This window comes from Somniosus microcephalus, unplaced genomic scaffold (genome assembly GCF_052327205.1).
Source record: "Somniosus microcephalus isolate GS21.2 unplaced genomic scaffold, FLI_Smic_1.0 unresolved_chr2, whole genome shotgun sequence".
Classification (NCBI taxonomy): Eukaryota; Metazoa; Chordata; class Chondrichthyes; order Squaliformes; family Somniosidae; genus Somniosus; species Somniosus microcephalus.
In genome coordinates this window covers 42,331,839-42,357,005 of record NW_028225180.1, presented here as the reverse complement: position 1 = coordinate 42,357,005, position 25,167 = coordinate 42,331,839, and the positions used below count along the sequence as shown (strand labels likewise).

General features: G+C 47.5%; 1 protein-coding gene and 1 pseudogene across 2 annotated transcripts in view; both read left to right on the top strand.

The window, feature by feature from the left end:
- LOC147092569 (NACHT, LRR and PYD domains-containing protein 14-like) overlaps positions 1-25,167 on the top strand; it is a 359,808-nt pseudogene that overhangs the window by 124,442 nt on the left and 210,199 nt on the right. The gene's annotated exons all lie outside the window — the stretch shown is intronic.
- LOC147092571 (putative G protein-coupled receptor 139) lies at positions 639-2,798 on the top strand. Its single transcript, XM_085975952.1, has 2 exons — positions 639-745; positions 1,135-2,798. The coding sequence occupies exons 1-2, from the start codon at positions 676-678 to the stop codon at positions 2,037-2,039; spliced, it is 975 nt and encodes a 324-aa protein (XP_085832078.1). The 5' UTR covers positions 639-675; the 3' UTR covers positions 2,040-2,798.

The window sequence follows — 25,167 nt, the reverse complement described above, 5'->3', positions numbered from 1 at the left end:
AGGGGATATTCGACTAGTACCGGAGGAGCACTGTCAATAGTAGTGTTAGTTTAGAGTTGCCACCATTACCACAGCAGCACATTCAACACAATTGCAGGCATGGTACTAGTGCCTAACGAGTTCGGACACATCTAGCGTAAGTGTATTGTGCCAGTTGTACAGGAGGAGATCTGTCCCTCTGATTTAAATGTAGGGTACCACTAGTAAAGGAGGAGCACAGCCACCTCTAATGCTGCCAGACTGTGTTCATCACCAATATTGCAGGACGTGTTTCACTGCCTGTAATGGAGGAATTGTTGCACTAGGAATGAATCAAGGGCAGGGTCATAATGATTATTGCCTGGGGAGCTGCCTTCTCCAGACATGTAGGAATAGGGTCAGCACCAGTACTGGGAGATTGCACTTCATACACATAGACAATGTTTTAAATCTGCATTTTTTTGAAATTGTCCATCAACAGTTTCACAGATTTCTCTTAATCTGACGTATCAGCTAAACAAAAACCTTACATGATTCTATTTGTTAAATGACTGTAACTAATGCTCATTATGATTTAACCTAATTGACTCGCTGGAGGGTTGATGCGTGGATAAATATAAGCTACCTTCCATTGCCTCAGCCGTGCACCAGTCAGATTATTTCAGCTCCTACAGAATTCATCCATTCTCACTGAAAATGGGGCGACCAACTATTCTGCTGATCAAAGAGATTTACTTCCCGATTATCGCGGCCATCGGTGTCCCAGGTGAGCTTTTGTAATCTCTTTTTTGTTAATCGGGGTTAATTGTATTCAGGTACATACAGCCTGTTTTAATAAGTTAAAGAGTTTTCTAGAGGTCAGCATTAGACTTAATCCGATAATCTTTCTGATCTTACCATGTACTTTGAAGCTTCAACCCAAGGATTTTAGCGTAATTCTGGACCATCTTGATCCCCGTGGAGAGTGAGCGCTGCAAAATCTCCTTATAACGTGTGTGTTGGTTTCCCAGGTAATGGCTCCAATACTAATCCTGTTCTCACAATGCTCCGTGTAGATAATCACACTGAATGGAATAAAATGATCTCAACAGGTATCTCCATATATGTTTCAATCAGACAATGGAACATTATTTCTCTCCTCTCTCTTTCTTACAGCCAATTTGGTGACAATTGTGATTCTCTCCCGAAGAAACTGCGGCCTTTCCAAGTGTATCTCTGTCTACATGGTGGCCATGGCAACAGCAGATCTACTGGTCTTGATCTTCAATGTAATAGTGTATCAGATTTTCAATTATCACTTTCCACTTTCATTCCTGTACCGCACTCCCGTGTGTAAGTTCATTTTATACATCACTACTGCCACCCTCGATTTATCTGTTTGGTTTACCGTCTCCTTCACAATCGACCGATGTGTTGTTATCTGCTGCCAGAAGTTTAAAGCAAAGTATTGCACCGAGAGAACTGCGGCCGCGGTTATAACAGCGTTCACGGCCCTAATCTTTTTAAGGGGCATCCCCATTTTGTTTGCATTTGAAGCTGAACAAATAATTAACAAGGTGCAGTGGGGCTGCCGGAACAGTATGGCTTTTGTTTCCTCACCTCCGGGTGTAGCCTACATCTGGTTTCACAGCGCCTGGTTAGTTTGGCTTCCTTTTACTTTAATTGCCTTGTTAAATTATTTGACAGTCAGACGTATTTTAGTGGCCAACAGAGCCCGCAGGAGTCTCCGGGGTCACAGAAGTGAGAATCAGAGCGATCCAGAGATGGAGAGTCGAAGGAAATCCATCATTTTACTGTTCAGTATATCGGGCAGTTTTATATTGTTGTGGATGACAAATGCCGTGAGTTTTGTAACTACAAGACTGGCAAACAACACCTATTATCGAGGTGACCGCACAGACCCTGGATATATCGCCAGTGAAACTGGAACAATGTTGAAGTTTTTGAGTTGCTTTCAAAACTCATGTATTTATGTAGCGACCCAGATGAAATTCAGAGAAGAGCTGAAGAAGATGGTAAAATCCCCCTGGGCACTGATTCAGAGAATAGTTAGAAAATGAGAATAAAAAGAAACAATCAAACGAAAGCTTCCTCATGACTAAATCTCCATTTCAACTCCTTTTTCACCGTAGAACTTCCTTCTTTCTGGTAATGTTTTGAGAACTTGTGTGAACATTTCTTCCATTTTGCAGTTAGCGTTTGAGGTCTGCAATGCTTAATTTGTCATACTTCTTTCGTTGCAAATTTAGCACATTTCAAGTTCAGGGATCAAAGATAACAAGGATGAGGTTCAGCAGTGGATTTGGAGCAACAGCGGAATCCACTTTACACTCCCGTTCCCGTTACTGGGACCTGGCGCGCCACATTAAAATCATCAGTAACGTTTAATTTGGTGCCGAACAATCAAAGCTCTTGCGATCGCCGATAATGGCAACTTTCCTGGAGGGTTGGTTTTGAATATTGCAGGCGCGGGTCTCTCTTGCGGACTCCATTCCTCATTGACAAACAGCGCGGGCTCATGTCCCGTGATCAATGTTCGAATGGAGGAAATAGTCGGAAATCGGCTCATCGATGTGATCTCTTTTGTCCCAGATACTGACTTTAAATCTCGATTGTACATTAACTGTATCTCTCACTCAGCACAAAGATGGAGTCTACTCTTGTTTTGTGCTGTCGATGAAATTATCATGAGTAATATTATGGATATTCTGTCTCAGTCTCCCATACAAAGGTGTAAATGAATGTAAAATTAATTACTTTTCTTAATGTTATTAATTATTACAATTGTTGCAAGTGACCTGTTAAAAACACTGCCAGAAACTCAGGTACAATACAACTAATATTAAGTCTTCTGTGTTTGGATGAATATTTACAGATGGTCAGAAAGAATCTTTGGTCATTACGGTCTTATTATGCGGTTACACATTGTTCCAAATCATAATACATAAATACCAGCAACTTTGAATCAGTTACAAATTGTTAATCGCTGCTCCCGCCTGATTGTGCGAGAAGCACCCAGGAATGGGAGCAGGCTCTGAATGGAAGCAGCTGAAGGGTGTAGATCGACAGCCAGCGATCGGGATCCAAATATTCAATTCCTAGAAAGTTCATGAGCAAACCAACAGAAATTACTGTTTTTATGGACAAGGACATTAATCACAAGAATAAAAAAGTGATGATGAATCTTTACAAAATACTGGTGAGGCCACCGTTGGAACACCAGGTACAGCATCGGTCCCTCATTGTGGAAAGGCCATTAAATCCACTGAGTGCGGGCAGTGTAGATACACCAGGATGGTGACATTGATCAGAATTATACTGTTGGTGAGGGACAAAATGTTGGGACTATTTGCACTGGAGCAGCGAAAGACAAGAGTAGATTTAATAGATATTTTTAAAATTATCAACGATTTCGTTAGCGTGAAGAGGGAGACATTCCATCTAGTTGAGCAGCGAGCAGTAAATAGTGCTCGACTTAAATTGGCCACAAAGGGAATGAGCAGAGAGGTTAGATGAAACTTCGTTATGCAAAGGGGTGCTGGAGCACGGAATGTTTTTCCTCAGGGAGTAGTTAAGGAAAAGTTGGATGAATATTTATAAAAAGAGCAAATAATTTTCTGTGGCGAGAGGAGGGCAGTGAAGATAGTTTTTGATTCATGTCTCAAAGAACCCATTTAGATAGAATGGCTCAAATGACATACACCCGCCCAGTACATTTCTTTGGTTTTGTACTGTTACCTATGCTGGCATGGTTTTAATTGTTTTTGTGTCTAAGATACCCTCAGCTCCATTGAGTTTCTATTGAACAAAATATTATTAAAAATGATACAAAGGAAGATCCCAGAGGTTCAATAGTCTCCTGTACCATAATGGTTTCCATTTGTCAATAGCCTAATTTCATTTTGTAATTAGTTCTCTGTGCAGTGCCAGATCTTCCACACTATTTCATAATTTCTCAACCTTTGTAGATGTGGAACCTTGTCCTTTGCTGCATTATAATCCGACTGGGTCATTGCAGCTGCATCTCGCCTGCTCTACAGGCCAGTGATGTGTTTGAGTACCTCCAGTAGGTTAGTTAAGGATGAAACATAGAATCATAGAAGATATGAGCAGAAGTAGGCCATTCAATGAGATCATGGCTGATCATCCAAACTCAGTACCCTGTCTCTGCTTTCTCCCCATATCCCTTGATCCCTTTAGCCTAAGAAATATATCTAACTCCTTCTTGAATATATTAATGAATTGGCCTCAACTGCCATCTGTGGTAGAGAATTCCAGAGGTTCTCCAATTACTGGGTGAAGAAAGTTCTCATCATTTCTGTCCTAAATGGTTTACCCCTTATCCTTCGACTGTGACCACTGGTTGTGGACTCACCCGGCATCGGGAACATGCTTCCTGAAGCTAGTCTGTCTAGTCCTGTTGGACTTTTATAAGTTTCAATGAGATCCCCTCTCATTCTTCTAAACTCTTGCGAGTATACGCCTAATCGACGCAACCTCTCACCTTATGTCATCCCTGCCATCCCATGTATCAGTCTGGTGAATCTTTGCTGCACTCCCTCCATGGAAAGAACATCCTTCCTCAGATAGTGCGGCCAAAACTACACACAATACTCAAGGTGTGGTCTCACCAAGGCCCTGCAGAACTGCAGAAGACTTCCCTGCTCCTGTACTTGAATCCTCTTGTTATGAAGGCCAACACACCATTTGCCTTCTTAAAATTCTGCTGCACTTGCATACTTACCTTCAGCGGCTGGTGCACAATGACACCCAGATCTCGTTGCACCTCCCCTTTTCCAAGCAATTGCCGTTCAGTTAATAATCGAGCTTCCTGTTTTTGCCACCAAAGAGGATACCCTCACATTTATCCACATTATACTGCATCTGCCATGCAATTGCACACTCACCCAACCTGTCCAAATCATACTGGATTTTCTCTGCAACCTCTTCACAGCACGCTCCCCCACCCAGCTTTGTGTTGTCTGCAAACTTGGAGATATTAATTCTAGTTCCCTCGTCTAAATCATTAATATATATTGTGAATAGCTGGGGTCCTAGCACCGATCACTGCAGTACCCCACTAGTCATTGCCTGCCAATCGAAAAAGACCCGTTTATTCCAACCATTTGATTTCTGTCTGCCAAAAGTTCTCTATCCAAGTCATTACCTTACCCCCAATTCCATGCTCTTTAACTTGAATGCTAATCTCTTATGTGGGACCTTGTCGGAAGCCTTCTGAAGGTCCAAATACACCACATCCACTGGTTCTCCCTTATCAATTCTACCAGTTACATCATCAAAAATTTCCAGTAGATTTGTCAAGCTTGATTTACCTTCTGTAAATCCAAGTTGACTTTGTTCGATCCTGTCACTGTTTTCCAAGTGTTTTGCTATTACATCTTTCATAATGGACTCTAGCATTTTCCCCACTACCGATGTCAGGCTAGCCGACCTATAATTACCCTTTTCTCTCTACCAACTTTTCTAAATAGTGGGGTTAAATTAGCTACACCGCAATCCATGGGGACTGTTCCAGAATATATAGAATTTTGGAAGATGACCAGCAATGCATCTACTACTTCTAGGGCCACTTCCTTAAGTACACTGGGCTGTAGATCGTCAGGCCCTGGGGATTTATCGGCCTTCAATCCCATCAATTTCCCTAACACCATTTCCCTACAAATACTGATTTAATTCAGTTCCTCCCTCTCATCAGACCCTATGTTCCCCGGCCTCTCTGGCAGGTTATTTTTGTCCTCCCTTGTGAAGACATTACCAAAGTATGTATTTAGTTGGTCAGCCATTTCTTTGTTCCCCATTATAAATTCCCCTGATTCTGACTGCAAGCGATGTACACTTGACTTCACCAATCTATTTCACTTCACATATTTATAGAAGCTTTTACAGTCAGTTTTTATCTTCACTGCAAGCTTACACTCATATTCTGTTTTCCACCTCTTAATTAATCCCTTTGTCCTCCTTTGCAGAATCCTAAACTGCTCCCACTCCTCAGGTATGCTGCTTTTTCTGGCCAATTTATATGTCTGCTCGGTGGATATTATGCTATCCCTAATTTCCCTTGTTAGGCACGGTTGAGCCACCTTTCAACTTTTATTTTTATGCCAGACAGGGATGAAAAAATTATTTAAGTTCATCCATGCGATCTTTAAATATTTACCATTGCCTATCCACCGTCAACCCTTTAAGTAACGTTCCCCAATCCACCTTGCCAACTCGCGCCTCACACCATTATAGTTTCCCTTTATATCATTCAAGACCCTAGTCTCTGAGTCAACTACGTCACGCTCCATCTTATTTAAGAATTCTATCATATTATGATTGCTCTTCCCCAAGGGACCTCGCACAACACAATTGCTAATTAATCCTTTCTCATTACGTAATACCCAGTCTAAGATGGCCTCATCTCAAGTTGCTTCCTCGCAATATTGGCCCAGGAAATGATCCCATATACACTCTAGGAATTCCTCCTCCACAGTATTGTTACTATTTTGGTTAGCCCAATCTATATGCAGATTAAAGTCACCCATGATAACTGCTGTACCCTGATTGCATGCATCTCTAATTTCCTGTTTAGTGCCATCCCCAACCTCACCACTACAGTTTGGTGGTCTGCATATAACTCCCAGTGTAGGAGTCTACGTACACCTAGCAAAAAATACTGAACACGGAGAGGTTCAACAGAAAAGGTTTAATTGTTGAGGCCGCATGCTGAACACAAAATGCAGTCAGAGACTACACAAAGTACGACTGCCTTTCATCAGTGCACAGCTTCGACTGATCCTCCCCCGCTCTGGGCTTAACTCTGTTGCAGATCGAGTTTCTTAAATGTGTGATCCTTCTTAAAGGAATGACGCCTGATTTATAGTCTACGGACCGGAAAGCGGATTGTGTCCTTTCTGTGATCGGTACGCCACACAGCTCCCTCCAGAATCTGCTAGTAGGGAGTATACGAGCCAGCATGGCAGCTTGATGGCACGGCCGGAACAGCTCTTGGCGGTTGGTGTCGGGAGCGGGGCGGTTAGACCCATCGGGCTCTTAGGCGGTCTTACCCGTGGTGGGGGTTGGCCCACTTGAATGGGTTCATCGGGCTCTAGGTGCACCAGCTTGAGCCGGTCGACCGACACCTTGTCAGTTCTGCCGCCCACCTCAAGGAGGAAGAACTTGTTCCCCGTCTGGACTACCTTGTAGCGTCCATCGTATGCGGCCGTAGAGGTCCTCGGTGGGCGTCATGGTGCACAAAAACAAATTTGGCCATGTGCAGGCTAGGTGGTACGCGGGTTGCTGGTTCGCCGTGCCGGCTGGTGGGTACCGGAGTGAACTGTTGTGCTCAGTTGGCGAAAGCGTGGCATTGCTGGTCAGCCGACCAGGGTGTCACAGCGGTGGGCAGGAATGCTCCGGTTACGCGCAGCGGCTGGCCGTACACGAGTTCCATCGCCGAGGCTTGCAGGTCTTCCTTGACCGTGGAGCGTAGGCCGAGTAGCACCCACGGGAGGCTGTCGATCCAAGCCTCGTCCTCGTGGCTGGCATGGAGGGACGCTTTCATGGACCTGTGGAATCGCTCGCACAGTCCATTGGCTTGGGGTGGTAAGCCATCGTGTGGTGAACGGCCACCCCGAGGTTTCGGGCGATGGCGACCCACAGATCAGAGGTGAACTGTGGGCCTCTATCCGAAGTCATGTCGGAGGGGACGCTGAACAGAGTGACCCAGGTACCGATGAACGCCCTCGCAATGTCGGCGGTGGTGGTGGACGTCAGTGGAATGGCCTCGGGCCAGCGGGTGGTACGGTGCACGATTGTCAGCAGGTGCATGTGACCTTGTGATGGCGGCAGGGGGCCAACGATGTCGATGTGGATGTGGTCGAACCTTGTTTCTGGCACGGTGAACTCCTCGAGTGGGGCTTTGATGTGCTGGTGGATTTTGGCATGCTGGCAAGCTATGCAGGATCTGGACCTGATGTGCACATCTTTGCACAGGCCGTGCCAGACAAATCGGTTGGCCACCAGTCTAATGGACACGCGGGTGCCGGGGTGTGAGAGGCTGTGGACGATGTCGAACACGTGTTTTCGCCAGGATGCCGGGACTACGGGGCGGGGTTGCGCCAAGGGGGTGCCGCATTTGACTGTGATGGTGGACGGGCCTCAGGCAACGTTAGTCAGTCGCAGCCCTGGGAGGGTTGTGGGCATGGAGAGTAGATCGGGGTCGGTGGGTTGCTCCGCTGCCAGTTGAGCATAGTCCACTGCCAGGTGGGGGCCGTGGACGGCGGGGCGGGATAGGCAGTCGACCACCACATTGTCTCGACCGGAGACGTGCCGGATGTCTGTGGTGAATTCAGGCACCGCGGCGAGCTGGCGTTGTTCCCTGGCTGACCACGGGTCCGCAGATTTCACCATCGCGAATGGCAGGGGTTTGTGGTCGACAAACACGGTGAAGGGGCAGCCCTCCAGAAGAAATCTAAAATGGCTGACTGCCAGGTACAGTGCGAGGAGCTCGCGGTCAAAGGCGCTGTATTTGGCCTCCGGGGGGCGCAGTTGGTGGCTGAAAAGGCCAGCGGTTGCCAGGCCCCATCGACCCACTGTTCATACACGGCGCCGACCGTGTGGTCAGAGGCGTCCTTGGTGAGGGCCACTCTGGCATTGGGCTGTGGGTGAGCGAGCATGGTGGAGTCGGCGAGCGCCTTTTTGGTCGAGTCGAAAGTGGTCAACATGTCCGCCGATCACTCGATCACCATTCTGTCTTTCTTACACCGGAGGGCTTCGTATAGGGGCCGCATGAGGGAGGCCGCTCCGGGAATGAAGCAGTTGTAAAAGTTGATCATCCCCAAGAACTCCTGGAGGCCTTTGATGGTGGTTGGCCGGGGGAACTGCTGGACAGCTGCACCTTGGCGGGCAGAGGAATGGCTCCGTCCTGCATGATGTGGTGGCTGAGGAATACGATCCTGCTAAGGCCGAATTGGCACTTGGCTGGGCTGATGATGAGCCCGTGCTCACTGAGCCGCTGGAACAGGGTGCGGAGGTGTTGGATGTGTTCCTGCTTGGAGGAACTAGCTACCAGGATGTCATCCAGGTAGACAAAGAGGAACTTCAGGTCCCGGAGGACCGAGTCCATGAGCTGCTGTAAGGCCTGGGCCGCGTTTTTGAGGACGAAGGGCATTCGGAGGAACTCGAATAGCCCAAAAGGGGTGATTATGGCCGTGTTGGGAACGTCCGTGTGGTGGACTGGCACCTGATGGTAACCGCGCTCCAGGTCGACTTTGGAGAAGACTGAGCGGCCGGCCAGTCTAGCTGAGAAGTCTTGAATGTGCAGTATGAGGTACCGATCCGGCGTGGTGGGAGCTGGCGGACAGGAGATAATCGGTTTTGTCGGCCAAGGCCTCGAGGTCCGTGAGGCTGGACGCCACGATCGCCGGGCGGATGCTGGGAGGTAGTTGGCGGATAAAGAGCGTGTGGAAGAGGGAGCCGGGCGGTTTCTCGTCGGTCAGAGCAAGCATGTGTGAGAGCAAGTCCGACGGCATGGAGTCACTGAGGCCCGGGAGGTCGAGGAGGTGGCAGTTGCGCAAGAATTGGTAGGCTGTCAATTTTTAAATGAGCGCGGCCTTGAGATGTGTGTACTTGCCTTCCTCCGGAGGGTTTTGTATTGTTGTCCAGACTTTCATGATTGTGCAGCTGCCCAGGGAGGCGAGGAGGTAGTCGTACATCGTTGCATCGGCAGTGATGCCGCGGAGTCGTAATTGCGATTCAGCTTGAAGGAACCAGGCGGTGGCCAGGTTCTCCCAGAACTCCGGCAGCTTCACAGAAACTGCATTTGTGTCAGCCATGGTTACACTTAGGAGTCATCCTGAGCGTCGGGGTCACCAATGTAGGAGTCTACGTACTCCTAGCAAGAAATACTGAACTCGGAGAGCTTCAACAGAAAAGGTTTAATTGTTGAGGCTGCATGCTGAACACAAAATGGAGTCAGAGACGACACAAAGTACGTCTGCCTTTCATCAGTGCACAGCTTTGACTGATCCTCCCCCGCTCTGGGCTTAACTATGTTGCAGATCGAGTTTCTTAAAGGTGTGATCCTTCTTAAAGGCATGACTCCTGATTTATAGTCTACGGTCTGGAAAGCGGATTGTGTCCTTTCTGTGATCGGTACGCCACATCAGTAATGTTTTTTGCCCCATGGTATTTCGCTGCTCATCCCGTACAGATCCCACATCATCCGAGCTAATTTCCTTCTTTACTATTGTGTTAACCTCCTCTCTAACCAGCAACGCTAACCCGCCTCCATTTACATATTGCCCATCCTCCCTTAATATTGAATACCCCTGGATGTTGAGTTACAAGCCTTCGTCACCCTGGAGCCATGTCTCTGTAATCCCAATTATATCATATCCATTCACATCTATTTGCGCATCTATTTCATGCACCTTATTACGAATGCTCCTCGCTTTAAGACACAAAGCTTTCAGGCTTGCTTTTTTAACACTCTTAGTCCATTTACAATTCTTTTTTCCTGTGGCCCTGTTTGATTTACATCCTTTATTTCACTGCCTTCCACTTTTGCTTTTCTTCTTCCTATCTTTTGCTTCTATTCTTGTTTCCCTTTTCTCTGTCTCCTTGCACAGGTTCCAAACCCCTGCCAACAGCACTAGCTAACACTTCCCCTTGGACATCATTCCTGGTCCTGCCCAGGTGCAAACCGTCCAGCTTGTACTGTTCCCACCTCCGCCAGAACAGGTTCCAATATCCCAGGAATTTGTATCACTCCTCCTGCACCATTCCTCTAGCCACGTATTTGATGTAATAAAGACTCACTATGCACTTGGTTGTACATAAAGCAAGGCTTTAATCGACTTGTAACAAAACATGGAGGTCTAGTTAGTAGTCACTAGCTTCCTGTTTCCAGACTGTCTCAGTCCAAGGTGGGCCCACTCCCAAGTATTTATACTCCTCAGGCGGCGCCCTCAGCTGGCTGTTCAGTAGTACCTCTTGTAGAAGTTGCGATTTATGACATTCTTCCTCCCTAAAAGGTTTGGAAGTCCAGTCTTCCTTTAACTGACTAGGCAGAACAAAAATAGCCGTAGTCATTTAGCTTTCTGCTTGTGACCGGAAGGCACGTCTCCCCGGACCGTGTCCTGGTCCCTGGGTCACTTGGCCCATACCGGTAAGTCGGTAGAGTCCGTGTCATCTTGATAGTCCTGTGGAGGCCTGGGAATATCATGGCTCCGGGTGTGGGTCCCCACAGGCGCACTGCTGGCCTCATCCTCGGTTGTAGCCGGAGATTGTCGGGCGTCCTAATTTCGGGTGGCCATCCTACGGGGAGCTTTCCACTCCCTGAGTCGATCCGGTAGCACTGCCGGCAGATCCCTCGATGTCCCAGGTATGGCGTCATCTTCATAGGGGTGCAGAGTGTTGACATCATCAGCGTGGGATCCTACATTATTCAGGCCCGTGTGGCCAGGTGGGCAGGGCGCCAGATCTCTGAGCAAGACAGTGGACTCCCGGCCATCGGGTTACCGCACGTGCGCATACGTGGGGTTTACCTCTGTTAACTCCACCTCGTCAATGAGAGGGTCGTTCTTGGACGACCGGACGAACCTCCGGAGTAGCACAGGGCTTGGAGCCGCCAACCATGAGGGTAGAGATGTCCCATGTGTAGAGCGACGCTGGAACTTGAAGAATCGCTCATGAGGTGTGACATTGGTGGATGTGGAGAGAAGAGACCTGATAGAGTGTAACACGTCGGGGAGCACAGTTTTCCACTGCTGGTCTGGTAGGTTGCATGACCTCAGTGCCAGACGAACAGCATTCCAGATGATGGCATTGTATCGTTCAACCTGTCCATTGCCGATTGGTTGATATGGTGACGTCTTACATGAGGCGATTCCCCATTGGGAGAGATAAGTTTTAAGTTCACTCGACATAAAGGAGGGACCTCGATCTGTGTGGATAAAATTGGCAATCCCGCAGAGGGAAAAGACCTGATCGAGGCATTTTATTACCGTAGAGGTAAGCATATTAGGACAGGGGAAGGCAAAGGGAAAGCGTGAATACTCGTCTACCATCGTAAGTAGGTAGGTGTTCCGCATCGATGGAGGCAATGGCCCTTTAAAGTCTATGCTGAGCCTCAGCATAGGCTGCATTGCATGTATCAGTAAGTCATCTGATGGGCGGATGAATTGTGTTTTCAATTCTGCACAAATCCTAAAGGAGGAGCATGTTTTCTTTACGTCCTCCATTGAGAATGGTAGTTTATTGGAGCGCAAAAAGTGCAACATACGGGAAATGCCAGGATGGCATAAGTCCATATGCAGATCCGCCAGAGTCGACGTTGACATTGAAGAGCAAAATGCCCATGTGAAAGTATCTGGGGCCACATTCTGTTTGCCGGGTCGGTAACGGATAGTATATCCAAAGGCAGCCAGCTCCATCCTCCAGAGTTGAATTTTATTATTTTTGATTTTCGTGCACTTCCGGTTATCCAACATGAAGGCCACGGAGCGCTGGTCAGTTACGAGCATGAAATGACGCCGAGCAAGCAAATTACTCCATTGGCGTACAGCCTCGATGATGGCTGTAGCCTCCTTCTTGATGGGGGGAGTAATGGAGCTCACTACCCAGTAAGGTTCTGGATAGGAATGCCATGGGCCGACCACCTTGATTCAAGGTAGCCGAGATCGCCACCTCCGATGCATCGCATTCGACCACAAAAGGAAGGTTTTCATCAATGGAGCGAAGCGTGGCTTGCTCCAGCTGTCGTTTGAGGAGGTTGAAGGCAGAACTAGCCGTTGCTTCTAATGGAAAAGACTTTGCATGAAGCAGCAGCTGTATTTTATCGGAGAAGTGAAGTATCCACTTTGCGTAATAAGCAAACATGCCAAGTGCCCGACGAAGAGAGCTGAGATTTGTAGGGTGAGGGAGCTCCTGAAGTGGATGAAGTCACTCTGGGTCCGGTTTAATAACACCGTTGCCCACCCAATAGCCTAGAATGTTCACTGATGGCACCGATTACACTGATTTGGATTTGTTTAACGTTAAGTGGCGACGACGGAGAACGTCAAAAAATCTCTTAAGATTGGCGTCATGCTCCTTTTGACCATGGCCGGCAATAGTGATATTGTCTAAATATGGAAAGGTATCCGTCAAGTTCTCTTGCCGGACTAGGCCATCCATTGCCCATTGGAAGACGGCCACCACATTGGTGACCCCAAATAGAAAGCGACGAAACTGGTAAAGCCGACATTTGGCCTCAAAGGCCGTATACTTTTTGTCAGAGTCTTTCAGCGGTACCTGATGGTACGCGCTCTTTAAATCGAAGGTTGAAAATAACTTGTAGTAGGCAAGGTTGTTGACCATGTCGACTATGCGTGGTAGCGGGTAGGCATCCAGATCGGTATATTGATTAATAGTATGTGAATAATCAATATACAGACGTTTCTTTTGTTGTTTTAAAGGGTTTTTCACAATTACGACTTGAATTCACCAGGGGGATGAACACAGCTCGATAATACCGTCAGCTAAAAGGTGAGAGATTTCTGCCTCGATAAATGCTCGGTCATCTTGGCTAAAGCACCGTGATTTGGTGGCTATGGGTTTACAGCGGGGGGAGAGATTGGCAAACAGGGAGGCCACTGAGAGCACACAAAACGGCACCTTAGAAATGTTAAGCTCCGGCTTTGGCCCTCCAAACTCAAAAGTGAGTCTTTTGTGCTGCTTCTGGAAGTCCTGTCCCAGAAGCACATCGCTACATAAGTTTTCGAGTACTCCGAGCCGGGTGGAGAGCGAAGTGCGGCCATTGAGGATGAGGTTGACAAGACAGAAGCCAGAAGAATTGGTGGTCAGAGTCGCCCGAGCCATTGCAATCTCCCTGTCTGAGGGATAAATGCGCAGTTTTAACCTGCTGACAGCCCGCTTACTAATGAAGCCGTGAGAGCTGCAGGAGTCGATTAGCATGCTTAGAGTATGCCCATTTACTGAAACATTCGTACCTGCATGGGACAAACTTTGGGGAAAAACAGCTGTGATGGGAGGAGGGGTAATTTTTCCTTCAGCAGCTGTAGCTTCAGCAGTGGTTCTTGAGGGAGGAGCAGCTCCATAGATAGCAGCTGTGAAGCTAAAAGGAGCTCTCGACTGGAATACTTTAGAGGAGCGGGCTTTCTTGTTAGCAAAGGTCCGTGACTGGCATACCTTGGAAAAGTGTCCTTTCTTGCTGCAATGATTGCAGATTGCATTACGAGCCGGGGAAAATTTTCTGTAATGGAACATACCTCCACAAAAGAAACACTTTCTTCCTGATTGCCAGGATGCTGCTAGGGCGGGGTCGTCATCAGTAAAGGCCTCTAGGGTAGGGTCATCGTCCGTTAGAGTAGAGTCATCATCAGCGGGGGCATCCACCCGAGACCTATCGAAAGACTTATTAAGGGTGATAGCCGCCGCACGAGCACGTGGTGGGAGATAAGTGTCTGCATTCTTCTTGGCCAAGTCCAGGGAACACGCCTGGTCATAAGCAGCCCATAAATTGAGGGTTTTATATTTCAGCAGGCGCTGACGTATAAAAGGGGATGCAATCCCATTGATAAAGGAATCACGCATTAGTTCCTCTTGATGCTGTTCAGCTGTAACTGCTTTAAGGTTACAATCTTTGCTGAGCCTGCGAAGTTTCTGGAGGAATTCATCGAGTGATTCCCCAGGCTGCTGCCGAGTTGTGTCCAGTAGGTGTCGAGCAAAGACTTCATTTGGGGACTTGACAAATAGCTGCTGTAAAATTTCGATAGCAGCGTCATAGTCTATACAGTCTTCAATATAATCATACACAAGAGGGGATACGTAGTTAATAAGCATTCGTAACTTATTAGAGGCCCCCGCCCCTCATTCTTCAAGAATGTTGCTAAAGGTACGAAACCAATGCTTCCATACCTTCGCTGCCGCAGGTGCATTCGGGTCCAGGTCGAGGCGAGCGGGTCTAAGGAGGTTTTCCATGATGGATCAGTTTCTTGCCCAGGTTCCTTTCTGCGGTTCGAGTTGCAGCTGGGTGTTCCAAATCACACAAGGCATGGAGATGATTAAATTGATGTAATAAAGACTCACAACGCACTTGGTTGTACATAAAGCAAGGCTTTAATCGACTTGTAACAAAACATGGAGGTCTAGTTAGTAGTCACTAGCTTCCTGTTTCCAGACTGTCTCTGGCCAAGCTGGGCCCACGCCCGAGTATTTATACTCCTCGGATGGCGCCCTCGGCTGGCCGTTCAGTAGTACTTCCTGAGTTACTTCTTGTACAAGTTGCGATTTATGACAGCAGGTAACTTGATCTCAGACATGGCCTGCTGTCTCTCTCTCTCTCCCACACTCACACACACATACGCACAGGCCAGCCTGCAAAATTGCCACAAAACACTGTCAGCAATGAAAGAAAGGTGATTTCTCTTATTGCCCTGCTGTGCTTGGCAGAGTTAAAGCAACAAAGATACTTTTCAGTATCTGATCTTTTCATTTTGCGGCCTAAAGAAACAGGTTTCTATTCTGCATCAAAACCAAAATAGAGTGGATGCTGGAAGTCTGAAATAAAAACAGAACGTGCTGGAAATACTCAGCAGTTCAGGCAGCATCTGTGGAGAGAGAGAGAAACAGAGTTTCAGCTTGATGACCTTTCATCAGATTCTGGAAAAGTTCTGATGAAAGGTCGTCGACCTGAAACTTTAACTCTGTTTCTCTCTCGCTCCACAGATGCTGCCTGACAACCTGCTGAGTATTTCCAGTATTTTCTGTTCCTGTTTCTATTCTGCAGGTTGTCTTGATTTCATGTGTCTCTCTCACTGCCTACCTGCCTGACTTGTCTCGATTTGAGTGGAGTGGAATATAAAGAATGCAAAGTCCCAGGGCAGCTTTTACTGTCAGACAGTCCACAAAGACATTTTGCAGAATCTCACTGACTGACTGTCTGATTGAAGTGAAGTGAAATAAAGTGCAATAAAGTGAACAACAGCAGCGTTACATGTGGACCAGGCCAGAGTGAAATGAATTGAGTTTATTTCAACAACAGATGGTATTAAAACAGCAGACCACATCTCACACAATCACCTGCTTTTGCCCTCACTCTCTCACACGCACACACACCGTGGCCAGCCTGCAGACGGATGACTGCCGTGTTGGAAATTTAAAACCAAAATGACACTTTTCAGTATCTTATCTTTTCAGTATGTGGCCTACAGAAACAGGCGTTCTATTCTGCATCTTGTAGTGTATGTGCTTTAAGTCAGAACTACTTTTTACAGCCGCTGTATACTGTAGTACCGGCAGTGACCACACTGGTATATAAGCTGTGCGCATGCCTCTGTACCCCAGTCTAGAGATGACCCTCCTCCAGTAAAGACCTGCTATTTGTTTATGTACAGCATCCGTGTAATTATTATCCACTGAACCACGGATTTAACAGTGGCAACGAGTGTTGATGCGAAACTACCTGCAACATAAAAAAAAAATAGTCGAGCCCAGGAACACGGGCGTCGACCGCGAGCAACCGCCCAGCAGTCAGGCAGAGATCCAACTTCGCTGGGGAGGCTGTGGAGAGCCAGGCTTGGTTCCCCAGCCACAACAAGCAGTAAGAGACCGACGACAGGTCCAGAGCAGGCCCTTCCCGAGCAGCGGCGGCTGGAGCCGACCGACGGCAGAGAGAGAGAGCCGGGCAGCGTCGACGCGGTAAGAAAGAGGGAAAATACTGCAAACCGGAGAGAGAGAGGGTAAGAAACAGCCGGGTTCTAGACTGAGTGGCGTCGACAAATATCAAGAGAAGAACACGCAGAGCACAGCCAGGGATTATGGGCTGATCAGGGTCCGCGGGGCAAAGCAAGGGGAGACGCCATTGAGCCGCAGAGAAGCAGGGAGAGTGCGGGAGGTGCCATTGAGCCGCGGAGAAGAAGGAAGAGCGTGGGAGACGCCATTTATGGAAGCCGCATCGGAGAAGACGAGTGAGCGCGGGAAGGAAGGAAAGTGTGGGAGATGCCATTTTGTGCCAGCGGAGAAGAAGGGGAAGCGTGGGAGGCGCCATTGTGGATAGTTAATGCACAACCAAGGATGCCGAAGAGTGGCAGTATCTCTACGTTCGACAATGAAGTCGAAGATTGGGCGACATATGTGGAACGTATTGAGGTGTACTGCAGGGCGAATGAAGTGCCAGATGCTAATAAAGCACTGGTTCTGTTAAATTCCATGGGTGCAAAAACTTATGGTTTACTGTGAAATCTAATAACGCCAGAGAAGCCGGTAAACAAGAATTTTGAAAGCATAATAGAAATCCTACAGGACCACTTAAACCCCACACCGCTGCTGATAGCAGAACGATTTAAGTTCCATAAAAGGAACCAACACAAAGACGAAAGCAAAGCTGAGCACCTAACAGTACTGCGCAAGCTATCGAAATACTGCCAGTTTGGAGCGGGACTAGCAGACACGTTAAGGGACAAGTTTGTGTGTGGGCTACAAAGTGAAGGAACCCAGAAACAGCTTCTATCAGAAAAGGACCTTACGCTGGACAAAGCTTCCAGTATGGCAGTATCACACGAAGCAGCTGCACGGGGCACTGCAGAGATACAACGGAGACCGCAAGAGTATGGCACCAACAAAATGACCTATGGAACAGGGAAGTGCTATCGTTGCGGCAGAACAACACATGACCAGAAAGATTGTTGGTTCAAGGACCAAGTGTGCAGACAGTGTGGGAAAGCAGGACACATAGCAAGTGTCTGCAGGTCTGGGAAGAAAACCAACAGTAAGAAATCTCCACAGGAGAAGTACAAAAAGGTACACCAGGTGATGGACAGTGGTTCAGACGAACAGAAAAGTGACACAGACTCTGGAAGCAAGGAGCTGGGTTGTCTGAAACTACATAATGTAACCGAAATGGAGGATCACCAGACTATCTGGGTTACACTCAAGATAGACGGAGTCCAAGTGGAAATGGAATTGGACACAGTGTCAGCTCTAACAGTCATAAATCAAAGAGACTACAAGCGGCTATTTTCACACATACCCTTGAAAGCTACAGAGGTTGTCTTGAAGATGTATACGGGGCTAAATGTCTACCCCAAAGGAAAAATAAGGGTGAAAAGCGACATATAAAGGTCAGGAAATACCTAAAATGGACATATATGTATTGCCAAATGAAGGACCACCACTGCTAGGACGTGAATGGATCCGCAAGATACATTTAGATTAGCATTCCATACAGGCACTGAAGGTGGAGGCCAAAAAGGATGACGACGTCACACCTGGACGACTGTCAAAAATGCTAACTGATTCAAAATAAGTGTTCCAGGAGGGACTAGGAACACTAAAAGGAATAACAGCAACATTTAAAATAGAGGATAATGCAAGCCCAAAATTTCTGAAGGCCAGACCAGTGCCTTATGCGATCAGACCAGCGGTTGAAGCAGAGCTGGAAGGGTTGGAACGTTCAGGAGTACTGTCCAAAGTGGACTGGAGTGAGTGGGCTACATCCATCGTTCCTGTAATGAAGAGGTCGTTGAGTCATACGCCTGGGGAACCAAATAAGGTCCGCATCTTTGGGGAGTTTAAGGTGACAGTGAACCCTGTCCTTCACACGGTGCAATATCCGCTTCCACAAATTGAGGATATTTTCGCCTCGCTATCTGGTGGTAAACGCTTCACCAAAATTGATCTAGCCCAGGCGTACTTGCAAATGGAGGTAGAAGAAGCTTCAAAACATTACCTTACAATCAACACCCATAAAGGTGTCTATCAATACAACCGGCTGGTGTTTGCAGTAGCCTCGTCTCCAGCTATCTGGCAATGGGCGATGGATCAGGTCCTGCAAGGGATTCCAGGGACCCAGTGTTATTTGGATGACATCTTGGTCATGGGCGAAAATGACGGTGATCACCTCGCTAACTTGGAGAAGGTGCTCGCCAGATTAAAGGAATATGCGCTATGAGCTAATCGCCACAAGTGCGAGTTTTGCAAGAAACAGATCTCGTATTGCGGCCACGTCATCGATGAAGAGGGGTTACATAAGTCCCCTGACAAGATTGAGGTAGTAGTCAAGGCTCCAGCACCGGAAAATGTGTCACAACTGAGGTCGTTCCTCGGGCTGGTAAACTATTACCACAAGTGCTTACCAAGTTTGTCTATGGCATTACACCCGCTGAACATCCTAATGCAAACAGGGGTGCCATGGAAGTGGGATGACGAACGTAGATGAGCTTTCCAGAATTGTAAAGAATTGATCACATCAAAAGAGGTGTTGGCCCATTTCAACCCAGCACTATCAATTCGTTTGGCATGTGATGCATCACCCTATGGCATTGGAGCGGTTCTGTCGCACAAATTCCCAGACGGGTTGGAGAGGTTAGTAGCCTTTGCGTCTCGGTCAATAATCTCAGCCGAGCGCAACTACGCCCAGATTGACAGGGAGGCCCTCAGCCTGGTATGGGGAGTAGCAAAATTCAACCATTACCTGCATGGGCAGAAGTTCACCTTGCTGACTGACCACCAACCACTTGTCTCCATCTTTAATCCTAAGAAGGGCATGCCAATAATGACTGCACAGCGGTTACAAAGATGGTCCCTGTTTCTAGGGGCGACTCAGTATGAAATTGAATATAAAGGCACGAAACAGCATGGGAACGCTGATGGGCTATCACACCTGCCACTGCCTATGGTGGAGGAAGCACCAGCAGTGGAAACTATCGAGATATTTTATTCATCGATAATTGAACGATTGCCAGTAACAAACGCGGATATAGAGAAGGAGACCCGCAATGATCCGACGCTGTCACGGGTATATGTATTGACGGTGAGGGGATGGCCAACACATGGCGACTCACTGTTGCCAGCATTCTCATCCAGAAGAGAACAGCTGTCAGTATGCCAGGCGACAGTGATGTGTGGATCCAGAGTGGTGATTCCACCCAAGTTAAGGGAGAGAGTGCTAAAGGAGCTACATGAAGGTCATCTGGGGGGAGTGAAAATGAAAAGCCTTGCTAGGGCTTATGTGTGGTGGCCGGGAATCGATCAACAAATCGAAGACCTAACTAAGAGCTGCTTAGGATGCCAGAAGGTCCAAAATGCACCACCACATGCCCCTCTACACGCATGGGAGTGGCCCTCCTCTCCATGGCAAAGGGTGCACATTGATTTCGCTGGTCCATTCATGGACTCAATGTTCTTAATAGCAGTGGATGCTCATTCAAAGTGGCCTGAGGTGATAAAGATGTCTTCAACCACTATAGAGAGAACAATTGCAGTCCTACGGACCATATTTGCCAGAAACGGTTTGCCAGAGCAGATCTGCTCTGATAATGAACCAAAGTTTGTGTCCGACGAGTTCCAAAAATTCATGAAAAGAAATGGGGTAAGGCATTACACATCCGCCCATATCATCCAGCCACCAATGGATTGGCTGAGAGGTTCGTACAAACCTTTAAGAAGGCGATAAAGGCCATGTGCGATGAGAAAATTCCACTACAGCATAAGATGGACAATTTCTTATTAGCCTACCGAAACGCGACACATGCAGTTACTAACCAGATCCCGGCCATGATGTTTATAACCGAAGGTTGAGATCTCGTCTGGACTTGCTCAGACCAAATGAGCGAAGAAATGGTGAGGACAAACAATTCCAGCACATCAACGAGAAGCTGACAAGAAGCTTCAATGTAGGGCAACCAGTCTTGGCCCGTGACTATCGAACAGAGAAGTGGCAACACGGAACGATATGTACAAGGCAGGGGCCATTAATGTACATAGTGGATGTCGGGGAGAACATTGTGAGACGCCACGTCGATCAGATCTTAGCGTCACAGGAAGGCGTCAACCCCATGTCTTGAGTACCTGGGGATGAACCCGACATACCGGAAGCATGTACTTCAGACCCAGTAGCATTGGAACCCGAAGAACTAGCCGATGAAAAGGGGTCAGAATCACCTCTGCACCAAGAACAAGAACCTCGGGCAAGGCGCTATCCCGGAAGGGTCAGGAAGCCGCCCCAAAGACTGAATCTATAAATGGACTTTTGTTATTGAATGTACATGTAAAAATTTAATTGTTATTTGAATATTAATGTGTTATTATTAATCTAAAAAGGGAGGAATTGTAGTGTATGTGCTTTAAGTCAGAACTACTTTTTACAGCCCCTGTATACTTTAGTACCGGCAGTGAGCACAACAGTAGATAAGCTGTGCGCATGCCTCTGTATCCCAGTCTGGAGATGACCCTCCTCCAGTAAAGACCTGTTATTTGTTTATGTACAGCATCTGTGTAATTATTTATCCACTGAACCATGGATCTAACACATCTTGCCTTTGATTTCATGTCTCTCTCTCTCACTGACTGACTCTCTGTCTGTCTGTCACTCACACACTCTCCCTCCAACCCACATTGAACTAAAATTTACAGTGACATGGCACACAGACTCTGAAATTTGCAGAAACACAGACACCCACACACGTACAGACAAACTCAAAAAGATTCTGCCATTTGCAGAAACACAGACACCCATGCGCATACAAACACACTTACACAGACGCTGCAATTAGCATAAACTCAAAATCACATACACACATCCACTTTGAAAGGGGTGCAGCCTGGGAGTGCCAATTTTTGATGATGTCTCTTCCTGGCTGTGCGGCCATGTTTGATGAGGGCAATCCAAACGGAAGAAGTGAAGCCAAGGCCCCAGAAATCCGGGCCCCAGAGAGGAAATGAAAGCCCAGGAGAGTGAAAAGAAGTAAATGCAAAGAGGAATAAATAATATATACTTTACTTTTGTTAACTAAATAGCTGTCTGTGATTTGCAAGAAGTGGAATAAAATTAATGGAAAGTTCCCAAAGGAGATATTGCTCTGAAAACATCCCGAGCACATTCCCCAATAAAGCCCAGTCCAGAAAATATCAAATGGATATTTCTGAAAATAATTTTAAAATATAATGGGGTCAACAGTTCCCCGAATTTAGTGTTTCCACATGAATCTAAATGGGTCTGTGAGATTGATGCAATTTTAAGTCAATGGGCCAATTGATTTACAACGTGTGGGAACCCTTGGCAATTGAGTATTTCCAGTCAGAAAGTCGCAGAATATGACATCATCATTGCTGCTGCTTTTAAGGTCCACAGCAAGCCTTGCTTCTTCTGCAGGCTTCCAAACTTTACCATTAAGATGGCACAGGAGCCTGCAGGAGCAGCGGCCAGCGGGAGGGCAAGAGCTGCCCCAAAATTTGATGAGGCTTCACTCCAGGCATTGCTGGATGGTGCTAGGGCCCACAGGGAGGTCCTATTCCCTTCTTCAGGGAGGAAGATGCCTCCCAGTCAGACCAAGGCTGTGTGCCTACAGGTGGCTGGGGAAGTCAACTCCTTGGGGCTCACACGGCGCACCTGGATGCAGTGCAGGAAAAGATTCCATGACCTTCATCGCACTGGAAACGTAAGTACTGTATGAAGTTTCCATCACCCTCAATCTGATCCCCATTGCCTTTCCTCACCAGCACTCAGCTTATCAATCTCTTCCTCCACATCCCACTTGACACTCACATCCATGCACCGTTAGCCATTCTCTGCTCACATTCACCTAACTATTCGACCATGCAGCCCTCACACTCCCTCTCAGTCTGATGCTTTGAACACAACTGACAACACACAGGGAGGGCCCCTGGTCTTGCAATCTCACTCCATCTTTGTCTCCATCTATGTATCTATGCTATGCAATCTCTGCACTCACTCCTTCATTCTCACTCAACCTCCACTTGTCTCCCTCATTGCAGGAAAAGAGAGCTCACAACAGGAGAGAGCGAGCCAGGACAGGAGGAGGGCTGCCCTCATTAACCCAGCTCACCCCCTGGGATGAAGCCGTCCTGGAGATTGTTGGGGCTGACAGAGATGCGGAAGTTGGGGAAGGACATGCAGGTGCATCCCCGCAAGCTTGTGACAGAATAGTTTTCCATCTCTCTCATTGACATTGCATGAGTCGCTGATAATGAATCTGAAGCTACATCATATGGACTGATGATCATCTGAAAAATGCAATGTGCATCTAACCTTGGCATCGTGTCTCCAACTTTTTCCTTGACTCCCCCACAGGACCATCGAGAGCCCTCGTCCCCACTGTCCAGGAGGAAGAGCGTGAGATGCCAGACTCCTCAGAGGAATCTGCAACTTCTGAGGGTGCAGCATCAGCAGAATTCAGCACACCCAGCACAAGCGCAGACACTCACACCTCGGTGGGACCTTCGGGACATAGAGTAGTGTTGTCACCTGGTGTATCACAGCTCATAAGTGAGCATCAGCAGATTGTGGAGACAGGGACAGCAGTGGAGAGTGCTAGTCAGAGGGCGCAGGACTCTGCCAACTCGGCTCAGCTGCATGTCGACACTCTGCATCTGGGTCCATCCATAAGATCAGCGGGGCTGGAAGTCCAGGAACAATATATATTAATGATCTGGACGAGGGAACTAGGTGTAATATCTCCAAGTTTGCAGACGACACAAAGCTGGGTGGGCGTGTGTGCTGTGAGGAGGATGCCGAGCAACTCCAGTATGATTTGGACAGGTTGCGTGATTGGACAGAAGCATGGCAGATGCAATACAACGTGGATAAATGTGAGGTTATCCACTTTGGTGTCAAAAACAGGAAGGCAGATTATTATCTAAATGGCAATAGATTGGGAGAAGGGGAAGTGCAACGAGACCTGGGCGTCCTTGTGCACCAGTCGCTGAAAGTATGCATGCAGGTGCAGCAGGCAGTTAAGAAGGCAAATTATATGTTGGCCTTCGTAGCAAGAGGGTTTGAGTACAGGAACAAGGATGTCTTGCTGCAGTTGCACAGGGCCTTGGTGAGGCCACATCTTGAGTATTGTGTGCAGTTTTGGTTGACTTATCTGAGGAAGGATGTTCTTGCCATGGAAGGAGTGCAGTGAAGATTCACCAGGCTGATGCCTGGGATGGCAGGAATGAAATATAAGGAGAGATTGGGATGATTGGGCTTGTACTCGCTGGAGTTTAGAAGAATGAGAGGGGGTCTCATCGAAAATTATAAAATTCTAACAGGACTAGACAGACTAGATGCTGGAAGGATGTTCCCGATGGTTGGGGAGTCCAGAACCAGGGGTCACAGTCTAAGGATAAGGGGTAAGCCATTTAGGACAGGAATGAGGAGGAATTTCTTCACCCAGAGAGTGGTGAACCTGTGGAATTCTCTGCCAAAGTAGGCAGTCGAGTCCAATTCATTAAATATATCCAAGAAGGAGTTGGATATATTTCTTAAGACTAAAAGGATCAAGGGATTGGAGAGAAGGCAGGAACAGGGTACTGAATTTGGATGATCAGCCATGATCTCATTGAATGGCGGAGCAGGCTCGAGGGGCCGAGTGGCCTACTCCTGCTCCTATCTTCTATGTTTAACAGATAGAGTCATAGAGTCATAGAGTTATACAGCACGGATCGAGGCCCTTCGGCCCATCATGTCCGTGCCGGCCATCAAGCCCTATCTAATCAAATCCCATATTCCAGCATTTGGTCCGTAGCCTTGTATGTTATGGCATTTCAAGTGCTCATCCAAATGCTACTTAAATGTTGTGAGGATTCCTGCCTCCACAACCCGTTCAGGCAGTGAGTTCCAGACTCCAACCACCCTCTGGGTGAAAAAGTTCTTTCTGAAATCCCCTCTAAACCTCCCGCCCTTTACCTTGAATCTATGCCCCCCAGTTACTGACCCTTCTACTAAGGGAAAAAGTTCCTCAGTATCCATCCTATCTATGCCCCTCATAATTTTGTACACCTCAATCATGTCCCCCCTCAGCTTCCTCTGCTCCAAGGAAAACAGACCCAATCTGCCCAGTCTTTCTTCATAGCTGAAGCGCTCCAGCCCTGGTAACATCCTGGTGAATCTCCTCTGCACCCTCTCCAAAGCGATCACATCCTTCCTGTAGTGTGGCGACCAGAACTGCACACAGTATTCCAGCTGTGGCCTAACCAGTGTTTTATACAGCTCCATCATAACCTCCTTGCTCTTATATTCTATGCCTCGGCTAATGAAGGCAAGTATCCCATATGCCTTTTTTACCACCTTATCCACCTGTTCCGCCGCCTTCAGGGATCTGTGTACTTGCACACCCAGATCCCTCTGCCCCTCCGTCTTGCCTAGGGTCTTACCATTCATTGTGTATTCCCTTGCCT

What these genes read in the sequence shown, in the direction of transcription:
- LOC147092571 (XM_085975952.1), top strand. Translation starts at nt 676, where the DNA reads ATGGGGCGACCAACTATTCTGCTGATCAAAGAGATTTACTTCCCGATT. An exon ending in CGCGGCCATCGGTGTCCCAG is followed by an intron (nt 746 to 1,134) that starts GTGAGCTTTTGT and finishes TCTTTCTTACAG; the next exon opens with CCAATTTGGTGACAATTGTG.